The 21,422-nt window shown below is 32.3% G+C and overlaps 1 protein-coding gene across 4 annotated transcripts in view; it reads left to right on the top strand.

Moving 5' to 3' along the window:
• The window catches only part of CWC22 (CWC22 spliceosome associated protein homolog), a 55,623-nt gene that overhangs the window by 26,447 nt on the left and 7,754 nt on the right, over positions 1-21,422 (top strand). For all 4 annotated transcript variants that reach the window (XR_013993484.1, XM_081050732.1, XM_081050731.1 and 1 more), the window contains 12 exons: positions 621-749; positions 2,225-2,393; positions 2,785-2,838; positions 4,480-4,615; positions 4,700-4,906; positions 4,997-5,059; positions 9,117-9,221; positions 10,531-10,612; positions 14,092-14,152; positions 17,659-17,736; positions 18,417-18,569; positions 20,659-20,786. Coding sequence is in view for 3 of the 4 variants with exons in the window: in XM_081050732.1 (XP_080906858.1) it covers positions 621-749; positions 2,225-2,393; positions 2,785-2,838; positions 4,480-4,615; positions 4,700-4,906; positions 4,997-5,059; positions 9,117-9,221; positions 10,531-10,612; positions 14,092-14,152; positions 17,659-17,736; positions 18,417-18,569; positions 20,659-20,786 (1,365 nt within the window). In the remaining variant the exon portion in view is untranslated. The remainder of the gene's footprint in view (positions 1-620; positions 750-2,224; positions 2,394-2,784; positions 2,839-4,479; positions 4,616-4,699; positions 4,907-4,996; positions 5,060-9,116; positions 9,222-10,530; positions 10,613-14,091; positions 14,153-17,658; positions 17,737-18,416; positions 18,570-20,658; positions 20,787-21,422) is intronic.

The raw sequence follows: 21,422 nt of genomic DNA, 5'->3' as shown, positions 1-21,422 counted from the left end.
ATAACGCTGTGAGATTACTGCCTAATGTAGAGATTTTCTTTAAAATTCTTAGAACAGTCTTTCAATACCATGATTTCATATGACCTACCCTTTTCCTGTAATTATTACCGTTTCTTTATAGTTTAAAACGTTTAATTTTGTTGTCTGTCATGCTTTTATGAGAAGGGACATAATAAAAATTCCCTTTATGGCTTTATTTGGGTGTTTCAATTGAAATTTAAAGCATAATAGCTTTCATTTTAAAATGTTTTCTTTAAAGACAAGTTTAAGTAAATGAAATATTGTAATGTAAAATAAACATCTTTTGAATCTGACTAATTAATGTTGTAAATTGGAATATATATGGATGTAAGAATAAAATATTATCCCTACATATCCTTGATAATCTTACGTTGTTAAAGGGAAGCAGTGTGTACATAAGCATCATGTTTACATAAACTCAAATATAGTTGAGGATATAATCTGTGTTTATATACCTAGTATATGCCCACTTTGGGGTCATGTTTTGAAAATAATGTTAAAAACAAAGGAACAAAGTAATTTTTATGTTCTCATTATAATCTCTTGTTATTGTGATTGTTGACTAAGTTCTAATATTTATTAAAATTTATTCTTTTTAGCTTAGCGTACCAGAGGATGAGCTGGGAAGCCCTAAAGAAATCAATCAATGGTCTTATCAACAAAGTGAACATTTCTAATATAGGTATTATTATTCAGGAACTTCTTCAAGAAAATATAGTTAGAGGAAGGTAAGCATCAGCTATTTTATTAGTAGTATTTCATAGCAGTTTTTCAAAGGAACATAATATCTACATGAATAATGATTTATTATGCTACAACATTTCAAAGGTAATTGAGAATATTTAAAATGCAGTTTTTATAAAAATGTAAGCTATTAACAAATAACTTGTAATTCACTGTTAGAGGTTGTGTGGAGTTTTTGTTTTTTGAGAAGCACTGATGTCATATAATGATTTTTGCACAGACATTAATTTACTGAATACTTCAATAAACTCATGAGGAATAATGAATATTAAATATATGTGCTACCTCAAACCAGTTTAACTTGTAATGAAAGCAAAGTGATAATGTGAAAGAAATGAGAAAGATCAGCAATAAACTTTAGAAAAGCAAAACAGAATGACAGCATTTTCTGTGTGGTTTTTAAGTAGTTGGTGATATTTAAAAGGGTCAGGAAATAGAAATATCCTGTATTCATTCTGTTCATTATTTTAAAATCTGAAGGCTATTTTCCTTTGTCATTTCACATGACCCCGATTCCTCATTCCAAAGAACACTGAGAATACAAAGTAAGATGTAGTGTATTGTGAGGGTATAGAAAGTCGACCAAGGAGGTCACTGTTCTCAACGGTAGATCGAGTTCTTCCATTTTGCCCAGAAAGAAGCTTACTCAGAGAAGTTATATTGGTTGTTTAAGATTTTACAATTTATTAGCTGTGTTCTCTTTTCTCATTTTCTACTCTAATGATTCAGTTGTCATACCTAAACCTGGTAACTATTAAGACATTGTTTTCCTGCATTTTGGCAATCCAATAATTATTTGTCATTACATTCCTAAAAATAAGTTAGTCCATTTTCTATGTCTCCCCTTAGCAAATGCATATACAAACATTCCCATTTCAAAATGAGTTAGAAGCACAACCTTTTATTTTTATGTCAGTGGTTTAGCATTCTTACAGTGCTTTGATGGTGTCTTTATCTTTCATAGGCATATTCCCAATCTTTATTTTACTGAAAATAGGCTAAAAGGCGGAAACCACCCAAATTTAACCACATAATTAATTTTATATAAAGTAATGGACCAGTAGTGGAAATCTTATGTTGTCTAAATTTAGGACTTTTGAAGCAGACGTTTTTTCCTTCACTGTTGTGAAAATGTTAAATTATTTCTAAGAAGTTTAAAAAACTCAAATTTATGACTAGATATATATAACATACAGAAACAGGAAAAGAGGAATTAGGTATAAAAAATTTGAGGAAAAAAACTATGGTAAAATCTGTTTTACAAAAGCACAAATTGAAGCTTGTTTTCTCAAAAGCAGTAAGACAAACTCTTCCCCTAAATAAAATGGTGTAAATTTAGTGCTGTAGTATCTTTTGTGATTTACAGAGGAGTAATATTACTGGATTTTTAAATGAGGTGTTTTTCTTCTTTAAATTGGTGATTATTGTTGACTCCCTTTTCTTTTCCGTTTTTGAACAGAGGTCTGCTGTCCAGGTCTGTTTTGCAAGCACAAGGTGCTTCTCCAATCTTCACCCATGTTTATGCAGCATTAGTGGCAATTATCAACTCAAAATTTCCACAAATCGGAGAATTAATCCTCAAGAGGTTAATTCTTAATTTTCGAAAAGGCTATCGAAGAAATGATAAGGTATATATGATGGGCTTATAATAGACTGCCACATAAGGACAGACTGATAAACCAGTATCAACAGTTGTTGAGCAATGGTGGTTTTTACGTAGAAACTCTTTTTCAAAACTGCGTATTTCATGAGAACTATTTTTTTATTCTATTAAATATACCTGGCCACTAATGATGAGCCACGAAAATGATGGCTATAACTGGAAAATTATAACTATTTAGCCAGAAGTGACACTCTCTCACATGTATTAGTTTTTATCTTTTAACTTGCTTGTAGAGTAACAATTGCCCCTGTGTGTTATATTTTAAATAGAGTGTGTAAGTAAGCTGTAGATTCTATAGATCAATGAAGATTGGTTTTAGTTTATAGATTAACTTTGTCTCTACCTTCACTTTTCAGCAACTATGTCTGACTGCTTCAAAATTTGTGGCACATCTTATTAACCAAAATGTGGTAAGTAATTATGTTCAAAACTTGGTGTCTTTCAGTGACATGAGACCACACAGGCTTGATGTACTTCAGCGACACATCTCTGTTTTTGTTTGGATTTTATAGCCCTTGGGCAAAGTATCTTGGATAATATCAAATTGATCTCTTAATACTGTACGTGGTTATTTAACTACAGATTATTTCATCAGAGAAAGTGATTTGTTTTTATAAAGCAATTAAGTTGTTAGCTCCTCCATGCCTTTTCCCTGTCCCTGTTCATGAGAACCTAATAATATCTGAGAAAAAAATCATGTCCCTTACAACTACATATTATATGTAGTCATATAGTCATAGAATCAGTTTATAAAATATAGTAGATTAAATAATTTTAATCAGCACTTTAAATGCAAATTTATCTTTTTATTGTTTAGCCTTATGTTTATTTTATATTCATTAACTACTAAGAGGGAAAATTTTGAAGTCACACTTAATCTTAATTCTTTCACATTAAGTAATATTTTAATTATTTCCTACATGAAATTCTCTCATGTTTACTCTTAGAAACCCTTTAGATTTTAACATAGTTAGCCATATTATTCCAATAATAACTTGCTGCTTAAGACCCTGGAAACTTAATTTCACATGTATACCAGTATAACAGCATAGATAATGTTTCAGTTTTTGAATGTATCTTTTACTTACATTGAAGGTGCTTTAGGCATTGTCACAAAACAGTTAAAATGGTAAACATTATAGATCTTCCCATCTGTGGTACAGAGCATTATTTTCTTGTCACTGGTAAGACTGTGATATCCCCCCACACCCACCCACCCCCCAAAAAAAGTAGTGTGTGTTTTTGATGTGCTCAATGTAAAAAAGGTAATTTCCTGAATTGAGATTTAGACTTTTTCCATCCCCATCTCAAATAAGTATTTGATTTTAGAAAGGCATATGTAAGGTGTTTTGAACATGCTTCCTATTTCTTTTTCTTTTCACAGTAAAGCTTCTCAATAGAATTTTATTTTCACTCTACCTGGCATTGTTTATAAGGATTAATTTTTTAACATGGCTAGTGTAAATAGTTTGATTTAGGAAAAATAATAATACTAGAGGGTGTATTCAAAACTCATCGCATACCAGAAGCTAAGATATTTTCTGATAGAATTATTATTCATGTAATAACTATAGTTTAAGAACTATTTGCTATCTAACAGTTGCTGATAGAATGAATTGGAAAATAGATATAAAATTTTGTCATGGAAAATCATTATTCTTCATATAATGATTATGAAAATATCTCAGATTAAAAATTACTACATGATTTTTAACACATGTTGGTTAATTATGTTAATTGTGTTATTTCCTGTCAATAATTATATTTCGTACACATAATGTATAAGAATATTTCTTCTGGAGATAAGTCAAATAGTTGTATTCAGTGTAATAAATTTAAAGTTTTGGAGCAGTCATTTGGAAATTCTTAACAGATGCATAATGAAAGCGGTAGAATAATCTGGAGTATTTCTACATACATTATAAACCTTTTCATCCTATGTACAATATTATCACTGCAAAAACTAGGTTTACTAATTTTTAAAATTATCAATAGTAGGTTAGTATATGTAAAACATTTTCTCTATTCCATATGTCTTTATTCTATTTAAGGCACATGAAGTTTTATGCTTAGAGATGCTCACTTTGCTCCTAGAAAGACCAACAGATGATAGTGTTGAAGTAGCTATTGGTTTTCTCAAGGAATGTGGCCTCAAATTAACACAAGTGTCACCAAGAGGAATAAATGGTAAGTATATGTCCTTGGTTTCATATTGAGCGTTTGGTTGAGTATTATAATATTTATTGTTTATTTTGTTGTCTTTCTGTTTAGCTATATTTGAACGCCTTCGAAACATTCTCCATGAGTCTGAAATTGACAAAAGGGTTCAGTACATGATTGAAGTGATGTTCGCTGTACGAAAGGATGGATTCAAGGACCACCCTGTAATCCTAGAAGGACTTGATTTAGTGGAAGAAGATGATCAGTTCACCCACATGCTCCCTCTGGAGGATGACTATAATCCCGAAGATGTTCTTAGTAAGTCAAGAGGTGGGGGTTGGGAAGTGGGGCACCAACAAATGTAAATACAACAAAATAAACACTTAACTTTTCATTTATTTTTTTAAGATGTTTTCAAGATGGATCCTAATTTCATGGAGAATGAAGAGAAGTACAAAGCCATTAAGAAGGGTATGTAGAATTTTATAAAATAATTTATTTTGGATAGGTAGAAACAATTTTTGTCATTATATAATACTGATTGACAGGTATAGATTACTACCCCCACCTAATGAAATCTCTGCTCTTATGAAACCTTTCCCTTCACTGTTTCTCCATGCATTATTTTTCAGTCTAATGCTTGTCCATAGTATTACTTCATTCCGAATTATTTTACATAATTGTCCCTCTCCTCTTTCTCCGTGTTTAAATTATGCAATCCTTAAGTTTCATCCCTCTTAATAAATATTCATATATTACTAGTGGCCTTTGTTTCCTCACTACCGCCTAAGAATTACAGCTTTAAATGGCACCTACTTTAGTATTCAATTAAGTGCTATACTTTATTATTTCTTGAGGGTAGGTTGATTGCCGCCTCATAATATCAATCCCAGTGCTAGATATGATAACAGTGCTTAATAAATTGATAAATTGATTATTATTATTTGTACACCTTTATTATATTGTAAGCACTAACTTTGGACAGACTTGGGTTTGTGTTTTGTCTTTGCCATTGTTAGCTAAAGGACCTGGAACAAGCTACTTGTTTGATGCAAGAGTAAATGTTCCTTGTTTGTGTAACGATAAGTAAAATACAGTGCTTTGTATTGACACAGAGCAAATATTTAGACAATGACACTTTTTTTTCCCCACATTTATATTATTTTTTTCCTAAAGCTGATATTCAGGGGTATTGCTATGATTATATTTATATAATAATTAAATGCTTAATGTATTATTATATAATAACTATGGATTTATTTCCCTGCATTGTGATTCTACCTGAGAAGTACTCATTGCTCCAAAAACTCCTAGGAAGGACAGGGACTTAGGACTCTTGTCACTGCTGACACTCTATGCTTTAGTCATACTTAGAAGTGGAATGTTGAAATGGAAAATAAAGGTGTAAGGTGCTTTCCATTTCTATCTGTTATCCTAAAAATCTGGTACAATAAATTGTTGTCTTCTTTTAGATTCTGATTTCCTAGGGGCATTTCAGTGCAAGGGCCAGAAACTCAATTTGTTCAGAAACATGGAGAATTCCTTAGGTCCTTTTTCTTCTTTTTCATGAACTTCTTTTTCTAGTCTCCCTAAAACATGCTAAATGGTTTTATGGATTTTTTATTATACCTTGTGACTTTCTTTTTTATTTTTCCTAATCTTGAGAATTCCACTTTCATTTCTTCAGGACCTAGGCAGTTGACCAATGCCAGAAAAGTAGCATTTCCCTTATTACAGCCCTTCTTAAACTCTTTGGTCTCAAGATCCCCTTCTACTCTTGAAAATTATTGAGGACTACAAAGAGCTTTTATTTACATAGATTATATCTATTAACATTTACTTTACTAGAAATCAAAAGTGAGAACATATAAAAGTTAAAATAATAATAAATCTAGTACATGTTGACATGTTACATATTTTTATAAACATAAGTATTTTACAAATCAAATTTAGTAAGAATGGGATGTTTTATATATGTACAGTTTAATGTCCGGCTTAATAGGAAACAGTTGGATTCCCATATTGTTTCTGATTTCAGTCTATTGCAATAGGTTGTTTTGACTGACGTATATGAAAGAAATTTAGACTCACATAGATATATGTATTTTCAAAAAGGAGTATTTTAATAGCCTTTTCAGATGAATAATTGTGTGCATTCCTCTTTACCACCATGCCAGTGTTTAATAGCTTGTGGTTTCTTAAAAATGAATTATAATATGAAACCTCAAACAATATCCGTGAATGTTCATATTCTGTTAAATTAAAATCATTTGGCCTATCTCTTTGAATGGATATTTTATCCATAAATGATTTTGTAACATGTTTCATTGGTTGTTTGGAAAATATTGATGCACTGAGTAATGCCCATTTTCTTGGTGTTAACAAATTATCAAAATTAAATTGACATGTTAATATAATATCAAGAAATCACATTTTTTAATATAACCACCTGTCTTGTCAGAAAAGTCTAAGTATTGGGAAGCTGTCAAGCTCACAGGAATGGATACAGGTTTTCTAAAATTCTAATTTTTTTTTTAAACTTTTAATTTTATCATGGTGGCACATAAAGTTGGTTATTTTTCTGGAAGTGACAGTCTCACTTTGTTTATATTTGAGTGTGTGCCAAGTATCTAACAACTATAGGTTGTCAGCCATTCTTTCAAGTAAAAATGAAAAAAACAACAACAGCTGATTCATCTTGCAATTCAGATGATCACACAGTGCTCCTCCTGAGATAACCATCGTCGTTGTATATCTGTCTTTACAGCTGTCCTGTACATGCATTCCGTGTTTTGTTACTCAGATTACTATAAAGGCCTATACTCAAGAGCTGAGATTTCATTAAATTAATGTTTTTCTACTTCTTCGAGGACATTCTTAAGTGAAACCGGCTCTTTTCGCCAACGCCATGAGTGTGGCAATGTCTAAGAACACGATTGCAACTGCAGTTGATGCTTTGATTTGTGCCAGGTTGCAGCAGTTTTAACCCCCATTACTTTTGGACTATCATTGCAGATGAGAACAAAGTGAAAAGGCAGATAATATCTTAGTATTATTATAAAAATAGTTTAAACCTCACAGACCACCTGACAGGTGCTGGTGATTCCCCCAGGAACTCACAGACTATACTTTGAAACCACTGCTTTATTCAGTTAATGAAATCCAATTGTCATTGCCTAAGTGATTTCAATAAGTAGATTCTAAAGTGGACGGATGAGGAGAGGATGATGTAAATGACTAGACAATTCTTTTGACCTTCATTCTTTCATAAAATTTTCCTCTAGAGCTGGCATTAAAAAAAAAAAAATGGCCACAGCAGGAAGTGGGCACAGCTTTGGTAATTAGCACCTCAGAATGACCCAGGTGTATTTGTGTTTTAGGTCGTATAGCATTTGGGAAAACAGCAGGAATGCCTGTCTGCCTACTATTGAATACTAAATAGTTTCCTCTTTTAAAAGTCTTTTATAAACTAGACACTTCAGATTATTTCCTAAAGTCATATATGTTCAAAATATTCTTGAGATTTGTACATCAACTAAAGGCTGAATGATAACTCCGTTTTTGTAAAACGATTTATTCCCTGTAGTATGAAATTGTCGGCTAACATTAACTATTATATGTGGCTCCTGATGTATACTGCTTATAAATATGAAGAAATTAGAATTTTCCTAAAAATGAGTTGGCCCCAAAACGTTTTATTAAAAACTCTAATTATAATAGAAATGAAAAAGTGAAGTGTTGGCCAAGTTTGTAAAATCTTTCATCAGGCTAATAGAACACACACCATTGGACGAAACATAATTTTAGTTTTTGTTATTTGTTTACTATTAATATAGTGACTGTCCTTATGTGGTCCTTACTTATACCACTGTTTTCATCTAGTTCTGAGTGTGGGTTTTAAGAAGTGATGATGCAATGAAGTGCTCATCTTACCAGTTTTCTTGAAGGCTTTTAAACTTCAGCTTCTGTTTTACATATGGAAAGTCTGGATTGATTATAGTGTTCTGTTTAATAGGTATATGTCTTAATAAAAATCTCATCAATATTTGCTTAAAGTGAACACTAAATTACACAGTTGTTTCTTCTCTCTGTCTTTCAAAGAACATTCTTAGCCTAAATTCTTCTTTTCTGTATCTATCTCGCCTTAGTTTTTTACGATAGACTGTCTTCCTTAAGATGGTGAACTAAGAACAGTGTGACTCCAATATGCTGTTTTCTATTCCAGATTTACATTTCCAGTTCTCTTGCTCTTTTTGGAAAACTTTCATTATTTCTTTTTCATCTCCTCCTTGTTTTATAGCCCTCTTCTGTCAGGCAGAAGAATGATACATACAGCTGTCTCTAGTCAAGTTAGTCGTAATGCTCTCCGGCCACCTAGGCATTCATCTGAGGCCTATGTGGTTATTTCTGTGGGGTGACAAACTGTTACACCATTATGGATGTGAACTGAGAATCATCTTCTCAGAATGAGATGTGTGTGTATCACTTGCTCTTTAGTATTTTCCTAAACTTAACTTTGTTCTTTTAGAAATTCTTGATGAAGGAGATAGTGACTCAAACACAGACCAAGATGCTGGAAGCAGTGAAGAGGAAGAGGAGGAAGAAGAAGAAGAAGGAGAAGAAGATGAAGAAGGTAAAAGTACAGCTTATTTAAATACAACTGTAAAATACTCTGAAATTAAATTAATTCTAATGTAATTCTCTAAAACAGTGATTCTCGATCTGTGGGGGTTGGGAGGGTTGCTACCTACTGGCAGCAAGTGGGTGCAGGCCTGGGATGCCGTTAAACGTTCTACAAGTTGCAAGACTGCCCCCCACAACAAAGTCTTATCCAGCCCAAAACGTCAGTATTCCCAAGGTTGAAAAACCTTGCTCTAAAAATATTAAACAAGGAAATTCATTTTTAACAGCATAATTTTAATGTGACATTTTATGCCTTTGATTATAAACTATGAAAAAGGTGCATATACGTTGAGTTCATTTCATTTATGTAACCCTGACATTGATGTGACAGATGAGAATGACTAGATATTTGCTGTTCATTTGGGCAAAATAGAGTAGGGAGGCCAAAAGCTATATTTGTACAGAAGCAGGTATGATGTTCTTCCTGTTCAGCTTTGATTACATTATATTTCACAGAAAAATAAGCTCACTGCTTTGGTGGAGTCTCAGTGAAAACATCAGAACATGCATACACTGGTCACTATTTACTTGTATTACGTATTTGAAAATATTCAAAGTAAATCTTTCTCTTTTAGGGCATAACATATTTTAGTTCTGTCTTAGAGTGAAATTGTTCTTCTATAGTGTATTTTATAAAAATAAGTTTAATTTTCCCAATGTCTTCCTTATTTAAAATACCTTGTAACTCCATGTACTACATTTTATTTTAGAATTACTTTGTCTTATGCCTTCAAAAATACTCCTCGAAAGAAACTGACTAAATATAAGGAAAGGTTTCATGCATTAGATAAAAAAAAATTTTGACAAGTACACGTATTTATGTTGGACTAATCCAAACTGTGATGATGATCCAGTGTTCTCTGAAACTGTATTTCTACCCATAAGTTATAGTTCTTCCAAATTATCAAGATACTGTTTAGAACTCTAGGAATAATGTTTTACCAAACAACAGCATGAGTGCAGCCCTTTTTAGTGTCTAAATTAGCAGGTGACACACGCATAAAGAAAAATAGTTTTCCTAGCTTGGTTCTGGACTTCTTTGAGCTAATAAAACTAATTAAAATACTCCAAGATATGGCAAAAGACTTGAAATAGTTACTTTGGATTCTACAAATACTAATTTACACTGTAGAAAAGAGTATTGTTATTCAACTCAAATTCTAAATGTATTTAGCAAACTATTAACACAGAAATGCATTTTCAGATCTTGACATTTATTTTTGTAGTTTCATAATTTTGTTATGTTTAATTTCTTTCAGGACAAAAAGTGACTATTCATGACAAGACAGAAATTAATCTAGTCTCGTTTCGTCGTACAATTTATCTTGCTATTCAATCAAGGTAAGATAATTAGCTGAGTTGATTCTTACTTTTGATCACAAATGGGCGAGGAGATGGGACTTTTACAATCTGATGACAGGAAACTTGATACTATTTCAGGGATTCTCAAACTACCTGCTTTTGCCCCTATCCCAAGCCCAAGCTAATAAATCTCCACTGTTGGTTCTTTGCTTCAAAAACAAATTGTTTTTACTTATTTGGAAGGTCTAACTGTGTTACATAATTAAACGGCTTGTTGTTTTTTTTTTTAGCTATGTCATTTCTTATAGTTAGATATCACTAATAAAAATTTGAAAACAACTGTATTACAGAGCTAGCACAGTATTTAACTATGTAATGGAAATTTAATATTCTATTTTTTTCTAATTTGTTTTTTAATTCTGATTCTAAGGAGAGAAGTACTGTTATGTTAACTTTTGGACACTGATTTGTTGTACAGATGGATGTAAATGGAAGTAGAAATTCGACTTAGGAAGGTTTTTAGAGCCCTTTGAAGTAATGTTAAGTAAGAACTATATCTGTCACGAAAGCAAGACCTATCTATCTTCTTTGAAGTCTTTGAGTTTGTTTCTGAAGAAAAGTAAAGAAAATGTTAAATGTTTTGAATATCTGTTGTTAAGTATGTGAATCAACCTATTGATTTAGTGGACACAATGTTTACATTTTACACTGAAGTAGGACTGTTTTCTCTGTTTTGCTTTGTTACTAGGTTTTGTATATTTCCATTCGGTATGATGTAATAACAATAATGACTCATACGTAAGAGTCATCTTGTTTTCAGTCTGTCTAAAAACTTTTTGGCTTGGATTCATCTTCAAAAAGAAATGTTAAACAGTAAACGTTGGTTAGAAATTTTTTGGTTTATCCTTACCTATTGCTTTGCCTTTCTTAGGAGAGAAGAAACTATTAAATGTTACTTCATGCAAACTTAAAGTGAAAGGTGATAGATTTTTGTTATAGATGACTATTATTAGTTTGACCTTTCATTTATCTTTGTTTAGAAATTCAACAGTAATGAATTGTAAACAGCAGCTTTAATATTGCCATTAACATTAACTTTGAAGAGGTATAATGTAACTATTTGAATAATTATTTAAAAGCAATTTTTTTTTTAAGTTGACCTAACCTTAATGATCTCTGAATCACACAAAATACTTGAAAAGACAGGTGACAGCCACTATTACAATCATTGTAGCAGTAACTCCTGCCTTATGTGTTGGTTGGCATTTATTAAGAGTTCTCAGCCTCTCCATGCCTAGTAAAAATTTGTATAGGACAAAGGTTAGTATACTTAAAAAGCTTATACACATTTTAGGAACTGCAAAGACTTTGACAGAAAGGTATTTAAAATACATGGTTGGGAGATTCATGTAATGGATGAATCATTTACTGTTTACATTATAAAACAGTAAAAAAATTAGTTGTCACACATATCACGGTAGATAAGTACTATTATCACTCATTAAAACAGCTTAAGTGGTTTATTTTATTAAAGCAACAGCACTCAGTACTAATGATGATTTTGGTGAGATACACATACTGATAGACTTCTTTATGGAAAGCCTTTTGGTAACATGAATCAAGGGCTTGGTACCCATTCCATTTGACCCTTCTTTTTCATTATTATATTTCTTAAAGAAATACATATTGACAGAGAATTATATACAGAATTTTTCAATGAAAATAAAAGGAGAAGATCTTAATATTCAACACAGATAAAATGTCCAGTTTATAGACACCATTGTATTAGGTTAATTGAGCTTTGTTATTGATGTAGGCAGGTGGTCCGATATAATCTTAGGTAGGGAAAAAACTACATAGACTACTACATAGTACCATGCCAGTAGTCGGATCTTAACTGGATAAATAGGCACATTTTAGAAATAATACATTAGAAAAGAAAATGTTACATTTTTTAATCTTAGTGCTAGATATTGTTTAATATCAGCTCGTATAAAAGCCTTTCCTGATATAAATTTTTTCATTTTAGGTTTTTCTTTTTTTATTCAATTACCTGGTATCATCCTGGGTTATTACCCTGTTGTTCCCAATGAAACCCAATAAATAACAAGCTAAGGAATACTGATGACCGATAAAACTAAATTCATAATCGTATGAGATGTGAGATACAGTGAATGTTTAAAAAATATTACAATGAAAGACACATTGCCATTAATCCCTCTCAAAATACTCCCCCTCACTTCGAACACATCCCATAGTTCTTGCCCCTTTCTGAAGTAGTTCTGGAAGTCTTCTTTCATGAGTGTCTTTATTTCATCCTCCATTATTACAAGGCTACGTGTCACATATTGCTTCTGGGATGGCAATTTCTGTCAAATAAGAACATTACGGTATGTTCCTCATCCACCTTATTCACTGGATCTGGCACCTTGCGACTCTGGCTCTTTCCCAAAGTCAAAATGACCATGAAAGGAAAACATTTTGAATCGATTCAGGACATCGAGGCAGCCACGGCAGTGCAACTAAAGACACCTACAAAAGAGGACTTCCAGAATTGTTGCAGAAAGTGGCAAGAGCAATAGGATAAGTGTGTTTGAAGCGAGGGGAAGTATTTTGAGGATTAATGGCAATGTGTCTTTCACTAATAATTTTTTTTTTATTTATTTAAACATTCACTGTATCATTTGATCACACTTTGTATTTCAGTGGATGATTATATTACACTACTGTTATCAAAAGAATGCTAGTTTGAACATTCTAAAAGTACAGGTATATTAACATTTCTGAATCAAATTCACATTGCGTTTGATAATTCTCTTAGGTGAAGCATGTTGAAGATATTTTAAATGCAGTTTATATGAATGTTTTTTAAAAGCAAAATTTTTCCTTGTGAGTTTGGTTATTTGTTATTTTTATACTTAGTTGTTTTTGTTGTTGTTGGTTTTTTGTTTTGTTTTTTTAATGTAGAAGTCCTGTATTTGAGTATGAATCAAAAAAACTTATAAAAAGTGATTAGGCACTCCATGTCATGCTGAGCTTCTGGGGCATCTTTTACCTCTTCTGACTTGGATTAGAGAGAAGTAGAAATAGTTAGCAGTAAAATAAAAATTAAGTCTACTTTCTCTTGATTTGCCTATCCTGGTCATTTTGTATAAATGGAGTCACACTATATGTGGTCTTTGTGGCTGACCTTTTTCACTTAGCATAATTTAAGGTTCATATTGTAGTATGTATCAGTACTTCATTCTTTGTGGAGTTAAGAGCTATGTCCTAACTCCACAATTGTAGTATGTATCAGTACTTCATTCATATTGTAGTATGTATCAGTACTTCATTCTTTGTGGAGTTAAGAGCTATGTCTTTTTTATATACACAATATAATATGAAAATATAATAAAAAATATTTAAAACAATTGTTAAAGTAAGATTCTTGTATGTAAAAGATAGTAAATATTACTACAATTTAGCTATGCTGCGAGTTTTTTCACCTAATTATTATGACCATTTTATGTCTACAGTTTAGATTTTGAAGAATGTGCTCACAAATTGCTGAAAATGGAGTTTCCTGAAAGCCAAACAGTAAGTTAATATATATATATATATACATATATATATATTTTTTTTCTATTAGGAAGTATGCTGGTTATAAAAATGTTTAAGACAGCTAATAGGTTTCATGAATTGAAATAATAACTTTGTACTAAAAATTTATTATTTAAATGTGGATTTTCTAAAATTTAAAATAACTCAAAAAATTTGAAATAACTCAGAATTTACGAGTCCTGGACTATTTCGTGTATGCTACTCATTCTAGTGAATTAAACGACTGCTTGAATGGAATGTGGGAAAGGGAGGAAGTCTCTCTGAATCACTACATTTCGCATACATTTCTTAATGGTTGCCTGTAAAGCAAACACTTGCTTAAATACAGTAGCAAATTTGTTCTTTAATGAATTACTTGGTTAATCAACGTGATGCACTAAAGTTTTCTTTTGTGGTAGAAATTATAAAAATCATCATATATGTTGTTACATTGCATTAATTAGATATAGAAGAATCTGTATCTTTTTTTCATTCATTAATTCACTCAACAAAGTATATCTTATATGTTAGGTACAGGGCAAGGTATCATGGATTCAGCAATCTATAAAGTACATATTAGCCCCCTCTTAGCTCATGGGACTCATAGTCTGATTACTCAGTATATAAACTTCACTATTCAGAATATCACAGAACTCTAATGCCTGGATGGAATAGATTATTTTGGGTATTTTTCTCTAGTTGTGCTCCTGTGTATGTTGCTCCCTGCTCATCCAAATCTTATATGCTTGATACCTTAGCCAAGACTTGCAGGGTTTTGTTTTTCACACCTTGCCTTACATGTGCTAGACCCAGCACAGAGTCTGATAGGCTGTTTGGTTTCTGGTTCTTCAAAAGATCTTCTTGAGTATCTGAGCTAAGTTACCATTAGATGTAAGTTCTTTGTCTTAAGGCTTTAAATGTGATCTCCTACAGGAATTGGCAGACTGTGGCCCAGGACCACTACCAATTTTTATAAATAAAGTTTTATTGGGATACAGCCATGCCCATTGGTTGTGTATGGCTACTATCGGCCTATAGCAGCAGAATTGACCAGTGCAGCAGACTCCAACCTATGGCTTCTAAATCCTAAAATATTTACTATGTGGCCTTTTATAGAAAAAGTTTACCAATCTTTTTTCTAAAATATAGATTTTCTTGGAATGCCATAGTATAGAATTTTGAGAAGAAACTATTCTTTTCAAATTAAATTATTTTTTCCCCTCTTAAATTTTGCTTACAGGAGTGTTAATAATAGTATTAAAAATAGTGTAGTGTGCCTGTTTGTACTCTGATACACTTGATGTGCTGTCATTGGAAGGAAATAAGTTGGTGAATTAACCTTTAAAATTATAATTGAAACTGAAATTACTGTGTGATCTTGTCACATTATTTGAGGAATATAATTAAGTCATTATACATTTTTATTAATATGAATCCAGATGATAGTTGTTCTAGGACTAACCTCAACATATTTCAGTAACATTTGGAAGAGTGTCTTACTGCATCTATTTTCATGTACTCAAAAGACTGTCCTAAACTGCTATAATATTTAATTAAAATGTTAAAATATTTAATTATTATAAGCCACAGGGAATAACTCTTGTAATTGCATTTGGTCTAGGGAAGAAAGTAATTTGTTTTGTAAGTGGTGCTGACTATTAACAATGCTATCAGCATATTGCCATGTTATACTGTTTACAACCTGATTAACTTGTTATTGTAAAATACAATGTTGGTAGAAAAGCTGAAAATGCATTTTAATATATCAAACTCACAATAAGGCAGAAGTGAGAAAAGTCTCCTTAAATTTTTAATACTGTATTACATTTTGACAAATTACATCTTTTCAGAACTTATACACTTACAAACATCTTATTTGATTGAGGCAACTTGTGACTAATCTTAAAAACATAACACTAGCAGTATAAAGACATCTGAAAATAACCCTACATTGTGAAGTGAAGCCTTTGAGTAGATTGTTTTATAAGTAGATAATCAGCTTCTAGAGCTGCACTGTCCAATAGAACTTTCTGCAGTGTTGGAAATACTCATATTCTGCACTATTCAGTACAGTAGACACTAGTCACATAGGACTTTTAAGTACTTATGTTGTGACCACTGTGCCTGAGGGACTAAAATGTTAGCTTCGTGATACTAACTCTTTTACATTTAAATAGCTGCATGCGGCTACGGGCTACCATGCTGGACAGCAGGGTTCTAGTGTCTGTTCTGTGCTTCTCTGGTGTCCCCTTCCTCTCCCTTGCACATAAATATATGGAGTAAATACATGTTGACCTAATTTTTAAAAATATTTATTTAGGTCGCATCTTGTGTTATTAAATATGACAAAATATCAAAATTGCTAATTGAGATATAAAGATAAATTAAATACAAGTAAAAATGAACTGAGAGTGTGTACATTATATTTTATAGGCTTGCTTTCTGTTTGTAGAAAGCAAATATAATACAGTTACTATATTTGGAAAAAAAGTAATTTTAAATTTTCGAAAAGTGTTTTTATAGACAAAGATATTTAGTTAATTCTACAGCAGTGGTGAAAGAATGAAGTTGTGCCTTTTTCATTTTGTCTGCATTGATTTCTCCATGTTGCCTGAATTTCTTCATCTATGAAATTGCTATAATCAATATTTATTTGATTAGAATTACTTCAGGAATTAATAAATAATATTTGTTAATTATAAATCATTTGTGAAGATGGTATTTTCTGATCCTAGATTTATTCTTGCATTTACTAGTTTAACAGAATTGTCACAGGAGTTTTCAAGGCACTTAAATAGCTGATTGGACAATACATGTATTCCAGCAGTTATGGAAGGATTCCATCTATTTGTATAGATCCAGCTATAGACAGATCTATAGGCATAACATTTATTTTGAGGCTAGAAAATTCAGCCACAGAGGTCTTTGTTCTTTTAAATACATTTTTTCTTAATCAACCAGAGGCTCATTTAACTAATATTGAAACTGTGCTTATTTATGCTTTTGTAAAGATTCATGTTCTGCTTTTTCCATTCTAACTAAATATATTTCTTAATAATTCAGTTTAAATCTTTGGAAGATGTCTAACTGAATTGTTAGATGTATTGGTGAAACATCATATTGGTGATCTATCGTTAAAAGAATTCTTTATAGAATCATTGTAGAATATAGTATATTCAATCTCTTCTTGATGTATCTATTTCATATGCTAGTTTTTCTTAAAGTGGTTCATAGTTATATGAATTTAGAATTTTATAATAAATTTAATTAGCATAAATGATATATTGAAACTGTCAGCCAGACCGAAGGCTTTTAAAAACTACAGGCGTCACATAGATTGAATTTTTATCTTGACTTACTAACTAAAGTTTACAAAGTTGTGCAAGTTTTGTGTTTTTCAAACCTTATTTAAAAATTCAGGCAGTCTCTATCATATTGATAAGTTACCATAGAGCATGGATTCATTGTGTTTGAATCATTAATGTTACTTGTTTTCCAAATAGAAAGAGCTCTGCAACATGATACTTGATTGCTGTGCTCAACAAAGGACCTACGAGAAATTTTTTGGCTTATTAGCTGGGGTGAGTTCCAGCCTCATTTTTTATGTTGAAATTTAATGAAATTACTAAGGGAATTCTTAAGAATTCTTAAGTAACAATTGTGTGAAGATTGTGAATTAATGTGTGTGCTTTGTGGTCTGGTCTAATATAATAACCTATCTTTGCTAAAAGTAAATTGTTCTTCCCTTCCTCAGGTTTTCCATTCTCCATACTGTCCTCCTTTCCCATTACCATTGCGTGCCACTAATTCAGAACTTTTTGAAATTCTACACGCATTTTAAAAATTTCCCAAAGGGGACAATTAAATGCTATCTTCTCAAAATCTGAAAGCAGCTTCTGAAGTGAAATGCATGTCCAGGCAGCACAAATAGCGCATGAGCTAAAATGATTTTTAAATCCAAACTCAACCCACAGAGAAGTTTATTTGTATAGTATACAAATGTGTCTGTCTATGATTTGTATAATTTGTATAATTTGTTTATGATCTGTATAATTTTATTGTAGTATATAAGTACCAGGTAGATAGGGATGATATATATTAACTTTTTTGAGCATCTCATCATACAGCACCAAAAGATTGATGTGATACACAAAATACGTATTTTTTCTGATTCAACAAATTTAGAAGGATTTAATATGCTCATAATGGTATTAATAGGCAATTTTTAATGGTATTGACATTCAGTTTTGTAATTTATTAGCGATTTTGCATGCTAAAAAAGGAATACATGGAATCCTTTGAAAGTATATTCAAAGAACAATATGATACCATCCATCGCTTGGAAACAAACAAATTGAGAAATGTTGCTAAGATGTTTGCTCACCTTCTATACACTGACTCACTTCCATGGAGTGTAAGTAAATGTTTATACTTCCTTCCTAATCCCCTATTATGCTCAGATTTGTATTAAGTATAATAGAGCCATACTTTTCCTATGTGGGAAATGTACTTTAAAATGAAATGTGCAGCAAACTTTTACTATAATGGCTATCTTTGAGGTTATGTTCATATAAAATGGGATCAAAAGCTAAGTAAATAGTGCATGAGTGTAAAAAGTACCATCCTAGATGATATTAACAGTCCAAACATCACAGTACTTTTTAATAGTGATTGCTATGAGTATTTTCAGAGAAAAGATTACAGATTTTTTTTTTTTTAAATAAATGGTGTGTTATCCTTTCAATCTTAGTTGTGGAGGTTGCTGTTCAGCCTCAAGTTGTCCTTTCAGTTTTAGTTGTGGAGGGTTGCAGCTCAGCTCTATGTCCAGTTGCCATTTTCTAGTTTCAGGGGGCACAGCCCACCATCCCTTGCGGGAGTCGAACCGGCAACCTTGTGGTTGAGAGGATGCGCTCCAACCAACTGAGCCATCCGGAAGCTCAGCGGCAGCTCAGTTCAAGGTGCCATGTTCAATTTTTAGTTGCAGGAGGGCATTGCCCACCATCCCTTGCGGGATTCGAGGAATCTAACTGGCAACCTTGGGGTTGAGAGCCCACTGGCCCATGTGGGAATCGAACCGGCAGCCTTCGGAGTTAGGAGCATGGGGCTCCAACCGCCTGCGCCACTGAGCCGGCCCCACCCCAAGAATACAGATTTTTATAGTCTGTGCATACACACATGTGTACACTTATATTAATATATACCAATAGTTTTGTGGTTATGCATCTCTGAGTTACTGCTTAGTTTCTGAGGGACTATCAGTGTTTCTTCTAGTTAGGACATGAGAAAGGTGATTGTCTTAGAATGTGTTCTTTTTAGCAGACATTGAATTTGGTTAAGAGATAGGGAGGAGTTCTTGTAGTCATAGTTAGCACAGGGGAAGATTCTTGATGAGGATATGTGCGCTGTATTAGTTGGTATTTGTAATGCATTCATTAAGCTGGCATTTATTATACAACTTCTGTTCGTTCAACACCATTTATTTAGCCACCAACTATATACCCAGTTACTGAGAAAGATACTGGGAATCCTCAGTGAATTATATATGGTCCATGCTTTCAAGGAACTTACCGTGTAAGTTAGAAGAGCAAAGTAATACATAGCTGAGTAATACATAGCAGTAATACAGAATAAAAAGTGATAGGTTATAAGAAAAGCAACGTTGCTGAAGTAATTCAAAAAAAAGCAAAGAAAGAAATTGCATACCGGAGGAAAGGAAGAAAGAAGAGGATCACATTGTAGAATAGTGCAAGCTAATGGTAGAACGAAGCAACATCATTGAGCTTATAAATGTTGGATAGATTTTTGTGATATTTTAAGTACTAAGCATGCCCAGCTGCATTAATAGGCATTTTGTAAGCTAGCGTAGGAGCCAAATCATATTTTTCTTCTTTTTTCCCCTCTTTGGGGAGATGAAACTAAAATTTTAAACAATGAAAGCAAATGGACTCGTGAAACACATAACAAACTGGAGGTTGTTCTTTTTTTTTTTATTATTATTTGCCCTAAAACATCTCCCTATTCGTTTCAGTTTTTATGTCTCAATCTTAGTATTCAGAACAAGCCATCACTCTTTCTGTCTTTATCCTTATCGTGTTTATATGTGCTATACAAAACTATAGCCTAATGCTCTAAGTGGCATTTTGCCCCAAACCATCATATACCCACATTTTGATGAGTGAAGTTTAGGAGCTAGATATCTTTGCTTCAACATTATACAGTCAAGGCAGAATATATCCCTGCTATAAAAAACACATTGCTCAACAAAGAGAACGAACTTTATTTCTATAGCATCTTAACATTTTGAAAATTAGCATAGAAACTAGTCTTAAACTTTGCCAAGAAATGATATATATCAGCACAAGGGAAGATATTCAGAGATAATTCTGATTGAAGATGAGACTAAATCTTAATTTCAAGAGAAACTCAGAGATATTATATATGTTGGTCACTTTGTCTTGTCTTTTGAAAAAAATTAAATTGTCTTTTTGCATTTTATTTTTCAGGTTCTTGAATGTATAAAGCTGAGTGAAGAAACCACTACATCGTCCAGCAGAATTTTTGTTAAAATATTTTTCCAAGAACTGTGTGAATACATGGGGCTTCCTAAACTTAATGCAAGATTAAAGGATGAGTAAGTTTGTCATTATGCACTTTTCTTTTTTACTGTCCTCAGGTGTTTTCTTTCACTTTAGTGACATGTCTACCCTTGGTTGTAAAAACAAGAGTTAAGCCCCTAGGACTTGCTTCATTCGTTAGTTACTACCCCAGATCTCATATTCTGCGTCCCAGCACAGCATGCAGTTTCTAATGATGCTTTTTAATTCAGTAGAGAAAACACAGAATTGATGCTGCTTTTAATTTAGTTAAAACACAGAAAATCATTTTTGCATGCTCACCGGAGTTCTCCAGTGATGAGTATTTATACTTTTATTTTCATTTTTACCCTCATTTGGAGCCTTGGAGTGCTGATTAATTTTTTATTATCAATGGACAATTGTGAATATATACAGATGAATATGTCATGTGATTGATCAGATTATTACACAGAACTAGGGTCTTGTTCCAGGACTAGTATATAATCTATTCCAGCTTTGTTATTTCCTATTTATTCAGATTGCCCATGGTCACTCACGTTGGCTTCTATTCCATTCACACTCCTGAAATTATCCTTTCAAATTTCTTAGTGACTACCCGCCACATCTCATGTATTGTTTCTCAGTCCTCAGGCCCCTTGACTTGTCGGCCTCACTTTACAGCTGACCACAGT

The sequence above is a fragment of the Rhinolophus hipposideros genome, assembly GCF_964194185.1.
Source record: "Rhinolophus hipposideros genome assembly, chromosome: 6".
Taxonomy (NCBI): Eukaryota; Metazoa; Chordata; class Mammalia; order Chiroptera; family Rhinolophidae; genus Rhinolophus; species Rhinolophus hipposideros.
This window is presented reverse-complemented; position numbering and strand designations above follow the sequence as displayed.